Source organism: Eretmochelys imbricata, chromosome 7, assembly GCF_965152235.1.
Source record: "Eretmochelys imbricata isolate rEreImb1 chromosome 7, rEreImb1.hap1, whole genome shotgun sequence".
In the NCBI taxonomy this organism is placed as follows: domain Eukaryota; kingdom Metazoa; phylum Chordata; order Testudines; family Cheloniidae; genus Eretmochelys; species Eretmochelys imbricata.
In genome coordinates, this window is record NC_135578.1 from 52,084,766 (window position 1) to 52,101,288 (window position 16,523).

The 16,523-nt window shown below is 43.0% G+C and overlaps 1 protein-coding gene across 2 annotated transcripts in view; it reads left to right on the plus strand.

The window, feature by feature from the left end:
• The window catches only part of FANCD2 (FA complementation group D2), a 171,667-nt gene that overhangs the window by 80,670 nt on the left and 74,474 nt on the right, over positions 1–16,523 (plus strand). For both annotated transcript variants that reach the window (XM_077822553.1, XM_077822554.1), the window contains 5 exons: positions 2,659–2,771; positions 5,483–5,629; positions 6,975–7,091; positions 15,561–15,692; positions 15,832–15,950. In XM_077822553.1, the coding sequence (XP_077678679.1) occupies positions 2,659–2,771; positions 5,483–5,629; positions 6,975–7,091; positions 15,561–15,692; positions 15,832–15,950 (628 nt within the window). The remainder of the gene's footprint in view (positions 1–2,658; positions 2,772–5,482; positions 5,630–6,974; positions 7,092–15,560; positions 15,693–15,831; positions 15,951–16,523) is intronic.

Below are 16,523 nucleotides of genomic sequence, written 5' to 3' on the forward strand. Positions count from 1 at the left end.
TGGTGAGTTTGCTGGCTTGAAAGTCCCTCTGGAACACATCCACAGCTTGGATGGGTCATTCAGTCCTTTGTTGAGAGCTTGAGTTTTTAGAAAAGTTACTCCAAAGGTTAAAAGCAGGAATGAAGACAAAAAGGAGATGATGCAGCTGCCTTTTTATATCCTTTATCATGCGGCTTGTACTTCCTGTGTCCCAAACACAAGCTTCACAGCACATGGCATTGAAAAGCCTTAGAGTTCTGCCCATAGGCATGCCCCTACATGACTTGCTGACTCCTAAAGTGTAGTCCCTGGCTTTTTCAATGGGTTCATTATATAGCTGAAGACCCTTGATGGGCCATCAAACAGGTTAAGTCGTGATGCCAATCTGTCTGGGGGTGTCACCCAGAAACACAGCATAAGCTTTGAAACACAAATATATCATACATATCTATAACTCACAATATAAAAAGAAAAGGAGTACTTGTGGCACCTTAGAGACTAACAAAATTGTCAAATAAATTATGCTCAAATAAATTTGTTAGTCTCTAAGGTGCCACAAGTACTCCTTTTCTTTTTGCTAATACAGACTAACACGGCTGCTACTCTGAAACCTGTCACAATATAAAGGTGATACAAATATATAAACAAGATCATTATATTTGGCAAATCATAACATTTTCACAGATACCGTACGTGGCATATCTGTCGGATTCCTTGCAATTTTATAATATTGGTATCAACAATATCATAAAGTGTCTCCCATATTCCGTACAGCATCACAGAGTCCACATCAAACATTGTGTGAAAAACTATTTTCTTTTGTTAGTTTTCAATTTGCTCCTTTTTGATTTCACTGAATGTCCCCTTCTTTTTGTGGTAAGAGACAGGGAGAATAGAAGCTTTCCATCTAACCTCTCTAGACCATTGTGATGGGATCCCTTGGGTACAACATGAAATTGTGGGACTGCTTTGCTCCCCTTACTCTCCAGCCTGGGTTTTCTCTCACAATGGTTTGCCAGTGACAAACAGCAAATCCTTCCAGGAGCTGTTATCTTGCACGAATGTTCTCCAAGGTACTCATGAACTATACACAGGGAAACACCAGCAAATATTCCCAGCCTTACACCCCAGAAATGTACCATCTTACACTCCTCAAGACCTTTTCTTGAACAGTACAAGCTCATTAATTAGTTCTCCACTTCGTCAAAGGATAGTGGACATGCACCAGCCTTTGTAACCTGAGCAGATTCCCCAGGCACTTTAGACAAACCCACTGGTAAGAATAAAACATTAAAATAAATTTATTAACTACAGAAAGAGAGCTTTTAAATGATGGGCATAAAGGTCAGAGATATTTACCTATGAAAATAAAAAGTAAACACGCATTCTAAATCCTAAACTTATAGACTAAGCAAGATTTGAATCAAACAGCTTTTCTAACCTGACTGGATGTTGGAGGCAGGTTACAGTTCTTAATACACAGGCTGAATTTCCTTCTCTGCTTGGGACAGTCTCCTCAGTTCAAAGTCTTTGTCTTCCTGGCATTCTTATTGCCTTCAGTGTAGGTGGGGCAGGAGAGAGGTGGAATCATGGTGCCATGCCACTGTCCCTTATTTTATACTCTCAATTCATGTCCCAGACATGTCCTGGTTGGCCTTGTGAGTCACAGAGTTGAGCAATCTCCCATTGTGTGGTGCTTATGCAACTGAGTCATAGAGTTGAGCAATTCTTATTGTGTGATGCTTACACAACTGTCTTTTACAGAATTGTAAATACCTTGTTTACAATTCCCCTATTGATCAATGGTCATTTAACGCCTGCCTGGGTATGGGTTAGCACCCTTTAGTCACTGGAGAGCTAGCAGTGGGCATCTCCCAAACTCACAACATAGTTTAATACCAACCATATAGCAAATCTTATACACACTAACAATATACATATTTTGACAGAACAGTGGTTTTCAGCAGATCATGAGCTTTCATATGACGACTTGCAAGGCACACTTTGTTTGAAATATCACAACCATATACCAATCATGAATATGGGGGTTACAGGATGCTACTTTGAGGTATAGCATGTCACAACCATGCATTATTGTATGAACTTATTATTATTATTTGTATTACCATAGCACATAGGAGCTCTAGTCATGGACCAGGACTCCATTGTGCTAGGCACTGTACAAACATAAAATACTTTTATCTTGACCTCTCTAAGGTGACAGTCCCAATCTTTTCAGTTTCTGTGCAGATGAGAATTTTACTAAGCTTCTAATTATTCTCATCACCTTTCTCTGAACCCTTTCTCCTTCTGCAGATAGCGTGACTAGTCCTGAACCCAGTATTCTAGGTGAGGGCATTTCTATTGATTTATAGCACTGCATTATAATATATGTAGATAATAGTAAAAACATGGGGCCCAATTAAGTAAACTAGTTTAAGAAAAAAAGAAAAAGAAAAAAGAGTGTTTGGGGAAGGGACCCCAAATGTCCTGGGCCCTGCAATTTCAGGCTGTGACCCTGGCTATCTCCAATATAGTCTTTATGTAGTGCTTTGTCAGCTGCTTTCCTAAATCTGACTAGATTACAGCATGAGCATTCCCCTATCAGTAGCCTGGCTGACCTCTCGCAGAGGCTCAGGTTTGGCATGGGCTATGTTTGTAAAACTGTTTCTCTTCCAGGAGGAAAAAAACAAAAATCTGAAGGCAGCAAAGACTCCTCTGCAGACCACTCACAAATGGAGGAGAATCCTGAGGGAAATCAGTCCGAAGCTGAGACCACCCAGCTAGAGAAGGTACTATTGGTAAAAGGGGCTTGTGGGGGATAAGAAAGGGGTGAGTAAAACAGAAAGCGAGGAGAGGGACTCTTAACAGTGATAGAAATCTCAGTTCAAGAGCTCAGTGCTGCTTTCTGACATGATCCTCACATCTGAGCTTGGAAAGTCGGTTCTTGTTTGAGTGTCCTCTGCATATTTCTGGGCTTGTGATGCACTGACCAGTGTAGCTGAGACAGTGGAACCTTCTGGTAGTGTTTGAGCAGATTCTAAAGGTGTGGCTATCGAAGGTTGCATGGTTGTTGCCACCTAAATTCCTTCCAACCACAGCAGCAAAAGAACGTGAACCTCTTTGGATTTCTAATGTACTCAATGCTTTTTTTACCTCTGTCTTCATGAACAAGGTCAGCTTCCAGACTACTGTACTAGGCTGCACAGCATGGGGAGGAGGTGACCAGCCCTCTGTGGAGAAAGAAATGGTTCAGGACTATTTAGAAAAGCTGGACAAGCACAAGTCCATGGGGCCAGATGTACTGCATACGAGGGAGGTCCTGGATGACTGGAAAAAGGCTAATGTAGTGCCCATCTTTAAAAAAGGGAAGAAGGAGAATCTGGGGAATTACAGGCCAGTCAGCCTCACCTCAGTCCCTGGAAAAATCATGGAGCACATCCTCAAGGAATCAATTCTGAAGCACTTAGAGGAGAGGAAAGTGATCAGGAACAGTCAGCATGATTCATCAAGGGCAAGTCATGCCAGACTAACCTAATCAACTTCTATGACAAGATCTTTGGATGAGGGGAAAGCAGTGGACGTGTTATTCCTTGACTTTAGCAAAGCTTTTGATATGGTCTCCCACAGTATTCTTGCCAGCAAGTTAAAGAAGTATGGGCTGGATGAATGGACGAAAAGGTGGATAGAAAGCTGGCTAGATTGTCGGGCTCAACGGGTAGTGATCAATGACTCCATGTCTAGTTGGCAGCCGGTATCAAGCGGAGTGCCCAAAGGGTCAGTCTTGGGGCTGGTTTTGTTCAATATCTTCATAAATGATCTGGAGGATGGCGTGTACTGCACCCTCAGCAAGTTTGCAAATGACACTAAACTGGGAGGAGTGGTAGATACGCTGGAGGGTAGGGATAGGATATGGAGGGCCCTAGACAAATTAGAGGATTGAGCCAAAAAGAAATCTGATGAGGTTCAACAAGGACAAGTGCAGAGTCCCGCACTTAGGACAGAAGAATCCCATGCACTGCTACAGACTAGGGATTAAGTGGCTAGGCAGCAGTTGGGCAGAAAAGGACTGATGGATTACAGTAGATGAGAAGCTGGATATGAGTCAACAGCGTGCCCTTGTTGCCAAGAAGGCTAACGGCATTTTGGGCTGTATAAGTAGGAGCATTACCAGCAGATCAAGGGACATGATCATTCCCCTCTATTCGGCATTGGTGAGGCCTCATTTGGAGTACTGTGTCCAGTTTTGGGCCCCACACTACAAGAAGGATGTGGAAAAATTGGGAAGAGTCTAGCGGAGGGCAACAAAAATGATTAGGGGGCTGGAGCACATGAATTATGAGGAGAGGCTGAGGGAACTGGGATTATTTAGTCTGCGGAAGAGAAGAATGAGGGGGGATTTGATAGCTGCTTTCAACTACCTGAAAGGGGGTTCCAAAGAGGATTGCTCTAGACTGTTCTCAGTGGTAGCAGGTGACAGAACAAGGAGTAATGGTCTCAAATTGCAGTTTGGGAGGTTTAGGTTGGATATTAGGAAAATCTTTTTCCCTAGGAGGGTGGTGAAGCACTGGAATGGGTTACCTAGGGAGGTGGTGGAATCTTCTTCCTTAGAGGTTTTTAAGGTCAGGCTTGACAAAGCCCTGGCTGGGATGATTTAGTTGGGGAATGGTCCTGCTTTGAGCAGGGGTTTGGACTAGATGACCTCCTGAGGTCCCTTCCAACCCTGATATTCTATGATTCTCAGATCCTTAGCTAGATAAGTGCCTTTTTACCTTTTAGACTAGTTATTGTTAAGATCAGATCTCTTTGATTAATGAAAGAGAGTGTCTGGCCTCAAATTCGGATGCCTCAGGTTCTGGTGGAAGATATTCCAGCATTGAAGAGTGAAATTTTCTTGTTTGATACATAGGATGTCCAGTAGTGTTCATTCGAGTCTGACACTGATACCTAAGACCTGATCATTTCCTAAACAGTCTTCCTGCTCTTTCACATCACTTGTCACACAATATCGTCTTTCATCGAGTGCACTGTGAGTTTTGCTCTTACCATAGATTCATGGAATCTGGAGATGTCAAAACTCTCTTAGATCATCTTTTCAACCTTCCTGGGGTGAAGATAGTATTGGTCTCTTTAGCAAATTTTCTAGTGCTTTATTCAGTCCAAAGTGGTGATGCTTTCACCACTTCCTTAGGAGACAATTCCACGCCTTCACTACCAAGAAGGCTTTCCTGATGCTCAACCTGGGAAAAAAAATGTGGAAGACGGAATGTGGGAGAAGTTGTCTTTATTGAGCTGGGATAGTTTAGGGGGAGCAGAGGGGAGTTGGTTTGTGTTGGAGAAAATCATGCACTCAAGGGAAACCCCTTGGCTATTTTCACACGTACCAAATAATGTAGAGTCCTGTATTGTAGGACCAAAATTTTTTACATGCAGTATTCTTTACCAGAGCACAGATGTGACCATTGGCTTTATTCTGTTATTAACATTGCCATTTTCATTTCAGGACACCACTGAAAAAAAGTCAGGGATCCCTTTGGTGCAGCTGCAGAGTTACCGTGCATTCTTCCGAGAGCTAGACCTTGAGGTGTTCACCATCCTGCACTGTGGGCTGCTGACCAAGTCTATTTTGGACTCGGAGATGCACACAGAGGTAAGTGTAACAGAGTAAACTTGTACCAAGAGGGGCCAGAAGGCTGATGCAGAGCTGTAACTGGTTCATTCTCACCGAGGGTTTGGAAGACTTAGCCTCCTCTGCTTAACTAAAATGGAGAAAATCCAATCTCATCATGGCCCATAACCCAACTGCAGAAAGTCAGTATGCTGCTTCGGGGAAGGTATCCACGTCCACACAGGAAAAGACAGGTGCCTTAGAAGGTCCTAGGACAGATAGTAACACTATAGCTGTGGCAAATAGATGTTACTTTTGCACCTCCAGCTGGTGCTCCATCTTGAGGCTCTTTCAGCTTTGATCAGTCTCAGGCTTTGATCTCTCTTACTAACCACATGGGACGTGTTAAACCCTTTGGAGCTAATGGGGATTGCAAGTCACAAACCACATGTTTTAGTGATGGCACATCACTGATGTCACATCCAAACCATTCTCAGCTACTGTCAGAACATCATGTTCACTCCAGTCACTTTCCCAACCAGACAGGACACACACAGACAGGGCACATGAGAAGAAAAAGAGAGAAGACTCTTTCCTTGGGCAGGCAAAGTATCATGTCCATGAAAGGGCAGATGGGAAAGACGGGACTGGAGGTGCATTCCCACTGCTGCATGGAGTTTTGCCCCCCATCTGCAGTGCAGTAACCAACATCAGATGAGTAGGCAGAACCAAGTCCTGGACCAGTTAGGGTATTATGGTAATACCTGAGAAACCAGGACCTTGAGGTTTGATAGGCCCAACACCCATAACTTGGATTGAAAAATAAAAGAAGGCATAGAAAAGGACATACACAAAAACTGACCGGAGTAAAGACAAACAGAGTTAATTTTGTGTCACTGGGATTTATATTTCTCAGTCCATGGAAAAGTCCGAGGCTGTTCACAGCCATCCTTCCACAGTTTTCCATTAGCTCTTCTAATGCAAACCATCTTAGCTGAAAAATGAGGGAATTGACAGGAGTCTCAAAACAAAGTTCAGACAAGAGCCCAGCATGCATTGGGTAGTCCTGTAGCATGAGTTTGATTAAATTACTTCCAGGTCTTTCCCAACAGATTCAGAGTAAGAATTCATAGGCCTTAAACTTCTTAGACTGTCTCTTGGAGATATGCCAGGTCAGTTGGTCCTGTTCAGTTGGTCCTATATACACACAGCATATAGCTGCCACAGCTGTCCAATGTGTAATGGGGAATTTTGGGGATCAGTGTTACCCTAAATTGCCAAGTTTAGGTAATCCATCCTATGTATAACCCAAGATCCTGTGTGCCTACTTTTGAGGATGGTTAATGGAGATGAACATACTGAACTATTTTCTTCCTTGAAATTTTAGGCCAGAGAAATTGTACAGTTAGGGCCAGCAGAGCTTGTGTTCCTTCTGGATGATCTTTGCCAAAAGCTGGAGCACATACTGATGCCACCCGCTGCAAAGAGAGCCACTTTCTTAAAGGTATGTACAAAAGGGAGAGGTGGGGCAAAGTGTTTACTAGCTAGAGGCACGGAGAGTGAAATTCACCCTCAGGTAGACAGCCTGAAGAAGGCATCTGTGCTAGATTGAAGCTGGGGATACCAGTGGTGCATTGGCCTTATGTGTGCTCTCTACACAGGGCTGAATTGGAAAGAGCTTCCCATATACTTAGGCTTATTACAGTAGTGCCTAGGAAATGGCTAAGGTCAGAGCCAATTGTACTGGGCAGTGTACAAACAGAGTAGTAGACAGTCCCTGCCCCAAAAGCTTACAATCTAAATAGCAAGACTGACACAGGGTAGGGAAAAGGGATAGAACCTGCCAGCAGTGTGAGCCGAGGGCTGGGCAGCAAAGGGCATTAGAGTGCTGCCGTTTTTAATTGTTTTTTGTTTTTAATGTTGTGGTTTAAGTTTTGTTAGCAGGGGATTTGCTAAACAGAAAGACACAGGAGTGGAGAGAGGACATAGATGGGAAGGGGTGCAGAAGAAGAGGGAGGGGAGGAAAGGATGAAGGGCAGCTGGAGTGAACCTGAGGTGACTAGACTGTGAGGGACGGGGTGAAAAGGACTTGGAGCATCATTCATGGCAGTGTCCCTAGGTCCCTGCCTCAGAACCTGCTGAGGCTGCTTCTGTGTCTGCTCTGCTGGCTACGAAGTTGCTCTGGTGTGGGGAGCTGGCTTTTCCCTGGAATATGCCTGCTGCTCCAGCCCACCTGCCTGGGGGTGCCATTCATCAGGATGTGCTGAGCTATGTTACTTAGAAGGGTTAGTGACACCCCAAATCGAGGCTGCCTGAGCATTTCCCTTTGTACGTTCTCATAACTATCTCAGACTTGCATCTTTTAGGGCTGATATTTTTCAGGTCTGCCTGAGGGTGAATATTTTGTTGTTGGAAGTTTTGAGTCCAGTTGTTTTGGAGTATGACGAGAATGAAAACTACACTCCTTTTCCATTGTGCCTTTCTTCTGTTTACCGGCTGTAGCACCGTCATTGGAGAGGCAGACTGGCCTTGTGCTGAGACTCAGGCACTGGGTTGAGACTTAGAAGAGCTAGGTTCAGTTTCCAGTCCGGCATGGGACATCATCCCTCTGTGACTTGCCTCTCCATCTGTCACATGGGGCTAATAATCCTTCCTTTCTCCCAACCTTTGTTTAGTCTGTAAGCTCTTTGGGACGGGGTCTGAGGCACTACATTTTGTACAGCGCCTAGCACAATGTGCCATAGTCTCAGCTGGGGCCTCTAGACTCTACCATAGAACAAATAATAATAAGTTGTTTGCTGGAGCAGTGGCTTCTGTTTGGAGGAAAATTTCCTTTTGTAAGGAAGCAAGAAAGATTCAAGCAGGAAGTGAGTCCTCCCCATAGGTCTCTACTGGAGTCTCTTCTCCAGTAAATGGTTTCTGGAGGCATGCCAAACCAGCCTCCATCCTTCCCTATTCCAGAACTGTTTGGCAGAAGGAATCCCTGCTTCACAGAGGCTTGTATTATCGAGAAATAATAAGAAAACTTTACACTTTTGAATTCATTCTTTTGTCCCACCCCTTGGCCTTCCAGGTTGTAGACTTGTCTCCTTTCCTCCACCTTGTCACAAAGATCCCAGAGCTCTGGCCAGACAGACCATTGTCACATTCTCTTGTCGCCCATTCCCAGCCTCTGGCAAACAGAGGCTAGGGACACCATCTCTGCCCGTCTTGGCTAATAGCCATTGATAGAGCTAATTTTTTTTTTAACCCTGTTATAGTCTTGGCCTTCACAACATCCTCCAGCAGAGTTTCACAGACTGACTGTGTGTTGTGTGAAAAAATACTTCCTTTTTTTTGTTTTAAACCTGCTGCCTATTAATTTCATTTGGTGACCCCTAGTTCTTGTGTTATGAGAAGGAGTAAATAAGGAAGTGTTATTTACTTTCTCCACACCAGTCATGATTATATAGACCTCTATCATATCTCCCCTTAGTCGTCTCTTTTCCAAGCTGAAAAATCCCAGTCTTAATCTCCCCTCATACGGAAGCTGTTCCATACCCCTATTCATTTTTGTTGCCCTTTTCTGAACCTTTTCCAATTCTAATAAAAGCAACAAGGAGTCTGGTGGCACCTTAAAGACTAATGGATTTATTTGGAATTTTTTTCAATTCGAATATATCTTTTTTGAGAAGGGGGGACCACATCTGCACACAGTATTCAAGATGTGGGCATACTGTGGATTTATATAGAGGCAATATGCTATTTTCTGTCTTATTATCTGTCCCTTTCTTAATGATTTCCAACATTGTTTGCTTTTTTTACTGCCGCTGCACATTAAGTGGATGTTTTCAGAGAACTTTCCCAAATGACGCCAAGATCTCTTTCTTCTGTGGTAACAGCTAATTTACACCCTATCGTTTTATATGAATAGTTGGACTCCGAGCCTACAGTTCTGTTCCCACCAGGACTCTGGACAGTGGTAATCAGCAATCAGATAGCAACATTTATTTAGAACAAAAGCTTTTCAGAGAAAGCATATCTTAAAAACAATAAACCCCCCCTAAATGCAATGCTTGCTTTTCCACAACAGTTGCCAATCCCTGGCTCTGGGAAGATTAAATTCCTTTAGACTCCTCCATAGAGCCTCTCTTTCTTTGTCAGCCTGTCCCCCTAGATGGCTTCTGACAAGTCCCCTCACCTTCCTAAAAATCAACACACGCTTTAACTGTTTGTAGCCCTTTTATCTGGTAGGCTCCAGCATTGCAAAAACAAGTTTACAGCATATTGGAGGCAAGACGTAGGATCTTTGACCCTAACAGCTGTACCCTGTTGTCTTTCTAGTGTATATCTGGATGTTCTTATATGGGAAGCCATTGTGTTGCCTTGCCTCCCTATTCTTTTCACAGCACAGGAAAGGAAAGTCCTATGACCCAATGACTTCCCCTATCATTATTACATCAGTAGTCATTGATTAATACATAACAATGCTTCCAGTATTCATAATTAAGGCTAAGATTTTTTCACACATATTTTTAGTAAAAGTCATGGACAGGTCACAGGCAATAAAGAAAAATTCAGGGAAGCCCATGACCGATCCATGACTTTTACTAAAAATATGCATGACAAAATTGGGAGCTGCGGGGTCACCACACGGCCCTCGGGGAGCCCTTGGTGAGAGCTGCGGGTCCCTCCGCTACCCATGGCTAGAAGCTCTGGGGGCCACTGCCACCCACAGCAGCTAGGAGCTGTGGGGGTCCCCCACCACCCATGATGGCCAGGAGCTACGGGGGTCCCTCCACCACCTGCAGAGGCTCGGAGTTCCCAGGGGCTCCGCTTCCTGTGGCAGCCAGGAACTGAGGGGGCACCCACCGCCCACAGCAGCTCAGAGCTCCAGGGCACCTCCACTGCCCAGAGGCCGGGAGCAGTAGGGCACCCATGCTGCTCGTGGTGGGTCAGAGCTTCAGGGGACCCTGTTGCCCACAGTGGTTCGGAGCTCCCACGGGCCCCACTGCCTGCAGTGGTAAGGAGCTGCGGGGGTGCCCCGCTGCCCATGGTGGCTTGGAGCTCGGGGGGTGGGGCGGGCACAGTTCCTAACCACGATGGGTAGCAGGGGGACTCTGCAGCTCCCAGGCACTGCGGGCTGAAGTCACGGAGGTCTCTGGAAGTAATGGATTCCATGACTTTCATGACCTCCGTCACAGAATCGCAGCCTTATTCATAATCTTGTTACATATCAGCTCCATTTGTGACACAGGTGTCTAAAGTTAGCTTTCTGAGTCCATGTTCACCTAGAGCTCTGATCTGAGTCTCAAAAGTGCTTAGTAACTAGCAGATCCCATTGACATGTGTTTGTTTATGTCCAACAAATGTGTAAATACCTGTCTATAATAACAAAGAAATTCTAGGAGTCGTTTTATTTCTGAAACTGCAATTTAGATGAGAAAAACTTACCAGGACTGTAACTGCAAGAAAGACAACTATAAATGAATGCTGGAATTAAAAAAAATATATAGTGGAAATCGAGGAAACTCTCATTTCATTTTTAAACTTAAAAAATAAAATGTGCCCTAAGCACCCTTAACTCTTCCCAAGTAACCCCGCCCAAATTACCAAAACAACCTTACTTCTGCACCTCATGCATTTTTGACACAGAGAGAGTTAGCGACATATTCATTCAAGAATTCCTACTTTTTAAGGCCAGAAGGGGCTGTAATCATATACTCCTGTATGTTCTTCTTTGTGCTGTGGTCCACAGGTCTGTTATAATGGTACATTGGCCTGCTTGCAACTGTTTGCAGCTTGGGGACAAAACCAGACCTGTCAGTCACTCAGTGGGAATACCCCATCCCCTGAAGTTCCTTCCTGGGTTCTTTGCCTGCTGCAGTGTCTCTTAACCCTTCCAGACTACTGTACCCCTTTCAGGAATCTGATTTTGTCTTAATGACAGGTTTCAGAGTAACAGCCGTGTTAGTCTGTATTCGCAAAAAGAAAAGGAGTACTTGTGGCACCTTAGAGACTAACCAATTTATTTGAGCATGAGCTTTCGTGAGCTACAGCTCACTTCATCGGATGCATACCGTGGAAACTGCAGCAGACTTTATATACACACAGAGAATATGAAACAATACCTCCTCCCACCCCACTGTCCTGCTGGTAATAGCTTATCTAAAGTGATCATCAGGTTGGGCCATTTCCAGCACAAATCCAGGTTTTCTCACCCTCCACCCCCCCACACAAATTCACTCTCCTGCTGGTGATAGCCCATCCAAAGTGACAACTCTTTACACAATGTGCATGATAATCAAGTTGGGCCATTTCCTGCACAAATCCAGGTTCTCTCACCCCCTCACCCCCCTCCCAAAAACCACACACAAAAACTCACTCTCCTGCTGGTAATAGCTCATCCAAACTGACCACTCTCCAAGTTTAAATCCAAGTTAAACCAGAACATTGGGGGAGAGGGGGTAGGAAAAAACAAGGGGAAATAGGCTACCTTGCATAATGACTTAGCCACTCCCAGTCTCTATTTAAGCCTAAATTAATAGTATCCAATTTGCAAATGAATTCCAATTCAGCAGTTTCTCGCTGGAGTCTGGATTTGAAGTTTTTTTGTTTTAAGATAGCGACCTTCATGTCTGTGATTGCGTGACCAGAGAGATTGAAGTGTTCTCCGACTGGTTTATGAATGTTATAATTCTTGACATCTGATTTGTGTCCATTTATTCTTTTACGTAGAGACTGTCCAGTTTGACCAATGTAAATGGCAGAGGGGCATTGCTGGCACATGATGGCATATATCACATTGGTGGATGTGCAGGTGAACGAGCCTCTGATAGTGTGGCTGATGTTATTAGGCCCTGTGATGGTGTCCCCTGAATAGATATGTGGGCACAATTGGCAACGGGCTTTGTTGCAAGGATAAGTTCCTGGGTTAGTGGTTCTGTTGTGTGGTATGTGGTTGTTGGTGAGTATTTGCTTCAGGTTGCGGGGCTGTCTGTAGGCAAGGACTGGCCTGTCTCCCAAGATTTGTGAGAGTGTTGGGTCATCCTTTAGGATAGGTTGTAGATCCTTAATAATGCGTTGGAGGGGTTTTAGTTGGGGGCTGAAGGTGACGGCTAGTGGCGTTCTGTTATTTTCTTTGTTAGGCCTGTCCTGTAGTAGGTAACTTCTGGGAACTCTTCTGGCTCTATCAATCTGTTTCTTTACTTCCGCAGGTGGGTATTGTAGTTGTAAGAAAGCTTGACAGAGATCTTGTAGGTGTTTGTCTCTGTCTGAGACATTGCATTGACTTATTTTGTTTAGGAGAATCCATCCTCAACATACAGGATTCCGAAGACTATCCACCTTCAAGATCACCATTGTTTTCTATAGTTTCAGAATTATCTGCCAATGACAGTGTTTCAGTCACATCATGTATGTCACAGAGCCACAGTAATCACCTGTAGCAAAAAGAAAAACAGTCTCCATCATCCAGAAACAACCATAGATAAGTTTGTGATCAGAACCAGCAGATTACAAAAAGAGATAATCGATGAAAACATTGCCCAGTTTGTTTATGCAACAAACTCTCCTTTTCGTATGATTGAGAACCCACACTTCATTAACATGGTTCAGTCATTAAGACTGAGGATACAGTTCACAGAACAGAGCAGATGTCGCAGGCAGGTTGCTGGATAAAATGTATGAAAGAGAAATTGAGCGGTGTACAAAAGCTCTAGAGGGTGAAATTGTTAACCTGAGTCTTGATGGGTGGAGCAATGTTCACAATGATCCTGTTGTATGTGCTTGTGTGATAACAGAAGAAGGGAATGTCTTCCTTACAGAAACAATTGATACATCAGGAAATGCACACACAGCAGAATACTTACAAGAAGTAGCAGTAAAAGCTATAATAAACTGTGAAAAAAAATGCAAATGTCTAGTACGCAGCTTGGTCACAGACAATGCTGCAAATGTATCCAAGATAAGAAGAAATTTAGAAGAGAGTGAAGAGAGTCCCAAGCTAATAACATACAGTTGCAGTGCTCATTTGATGCACCTCCTAGCCAAAGACTTCAGTGTTCCAGAAATAAAGACTAATGTTGTTGAAATTGTAAAATACTTCCGTAACAACCACTTTGCAGCAGCTACTCTGAAAAAAGTGGGAGGAAGCAAGCTAACTCTCCCACAAGATGTATGATGGAACTCAGTAGTGGACTGTTTTGAGCACTATGTCAAGAACTGGCCTAATCTGATGACAGTTGGTGAACAAAATCGTGAAAAAATAGATGGCACTGTCACAGCCAAAGTTCTCAGTATTGGGCTTAAGAGAAATGTTGAACACATGCTGAGTACCCTGAAGCCTATTCCTGTAGTCTTGGACAAAATGCAGGGAAATTGCTGTTTTATTGCTGACGCTGTTGAAATTTGGAAGTAACTGAGTGAGATCTTAAAGAGAGAAATATGCAATGACAGAGTTAAATTACTAGCATTAAAAAAATGAATGGGGCAAGCACTATCTCCAGCTCATTTTCTTGCAAATATTCTCAATACTCGGTACCAGGGTCACACCTGAAGAAGAGGAGTTGGCTATGACATGGACATCCAGCAATCAACCCTCCATAATGCCAACTATAATAAACTTCAGAGCTAAGAGTGAACCGTTCAAGAAATATATGTTTGCTGATGAGGTTTTAAAGAAAGTCACAGCAGTGAACTGGTGGAAGTCACTTAAGCACTTGGATTCAGAGACTGTTGAAGTGGTAATCTCACTTTTAACAGCAGTATCTTCTTCTGCTGGTGGAGAAAGAATATTTTCTTCCTTTGGACTAATTCATTCCAAATTGAGAAATCGTTTGGGACCTGAAAAAGCAGGAAAGCTTGTTTTTATTTTCCAGATTATGAACAAACAGGAAAATGAAGGTGAAGACGACTGAGATAGCTGCAGAAGCCAATATTTTTAGTTTCTCATGTTGACCTGGCTGACGTAGTTGATTTAATTTTTGTTTTTTAAAAAAATATTTCATTTAACTATAAAACAATTTTAACAAAAACAAACCTGATTTTAAAAAACTTGAATGTTCAACTAAATTCAAAAATTCATATGCTTGTTTTGTTAAAATATTATATGTTTTCTGTTGAAGAAAAAAATCCAGAATACATAATGTCTTTGTTTTAGTTAAATAAAACAATTTAAATGTCTGTCTGGTGATGTTCTGCTCCTAATACAGCAAGGCAAGAAAATCCTCCAAATATTAATGATTAACCTGTTGAATTGGAGATAGTTCACCTCCCAATAACTTCATAAATATCTGCTTCAATTACCTTTGGTAAATGAAATAACGAAACAATCATTCATTTTCTGATATAGCTGTAAAACTAATCTGAAAAATTTTCAAAATAAAATCACTTTAAAAATGTATAGGGTGTACCTTCTAAAAATGAAACCTACATCTATCTCTGAGTTGTGACGAATATGTATTAAGGTTATAAAAACCAACAAGAATGCACTTTTATGTAGAAATCCATGATTAAATAGAGTCTTCCTGACTTTTGATTTAAATCAAATCTACCCTGTTTCCTAATGCAAACCAGAGAATCTCATTGTACCATAATTAATATAACTAATGTATGCCCTCTGTCCTCCTGCAGACTAATCCTGCATTTCATTGTTGCTTAGCATGTTTGTCAGCATCTCTCACCTCATACATGTTGTGTATTCACAAAAGACCCCATTTGTTTCCCAATCTCACTTTCCCAGTAGAATTCAAGCATTAGAAATGTTACAACCATTTTGGCTCCTTCCTACTTGGTGTTCTGGCTCCCTGTGGCTGTGGCCATCTTAAACTTTGTGGACTTCAGCTTTGTATCCTTAGTACCTGCCAATGAGTGAAACTGAACAGGACTGCACAAGCTGAGTTAGTTTTATTCTCTCCATCAGGTGGTGTGATAGTATCTTTGAGCTCCTATAAATTATTAATGAAGAAGTGACTTTAAATATTTGGGTTCACAGCAGGGGAAAGACTGTAGGAACATTGGATTCTCCCATCTGCGTCAGAGATCATCTCAAGAAGTTGCTCAGTGTGCAGTCGAGCTGCTGAAACCACTGTGTAATCATATGGAGAACATGCACAATTACTTCCAGGTCAGAAGGCAGCAACTTGATTTTTAACAATTTTCAAGGGTTTTTTGTTTTATATCATTTATTTTATGGAAATGGAGGGGCAATGACATACGATAATTCTTGAAATAATATTTAATTAATAGTTTGTTCTGTGTTTTAGGCACTAATTACAGAAAATGAGGAGGTGGTGGATGGACCACGAGTGAACATCCAGGAGCACCAGCTTTTGTCTTCTTGTTATCAGCAGCTGCTGCAGGTCTTTCGCCTCCTATTTGCTTGGTGAGTGTAAGGAGTGGCATGTGCATAGGGGTATATAAACAAAACCTGTTTATTGCTTTTTGTGTGGGTTCTTCTTCACTGAAGGACTCACATGTAGCAAATAGCACATGCAGAACATCAAATTGCAGTGATGCAGGCTTTTAAGAAAATGTTATTTTGACGGGTTGGGTCTTAGAAACCCCCTGGGAACTGCCATCTGACGTGCCCAGACTACTTCTGCTCCTGCTTTCCTGCCCTGCCAGCTTAGGACTTCAGTGCCCTGCCTGGTTTGAGCCAGACCCGCTAGCTTGCTACAAACCCAGACCCAGGTCTGAACCACGTCCCCTAACAGCTGTAGGCTTAACTGAAAGCAGCTTACAGAAGTGTTCCTGCCTTTAACACTCAGATGCCCAACTCCCAGTGGGGTCCAAATCCTAAATACATCTGTTTTACCCTGTAGAGAGCTCACGCAGGTTAAACTCATAAATTGTTCGCCCTCTATAACACTGATAGAGAGATATGCACAGCTGTTCCCCCCCACCCCCAAGTATTAATACATACTCTGGGTTAATTAATAAGTAAAAAGTGATTTTA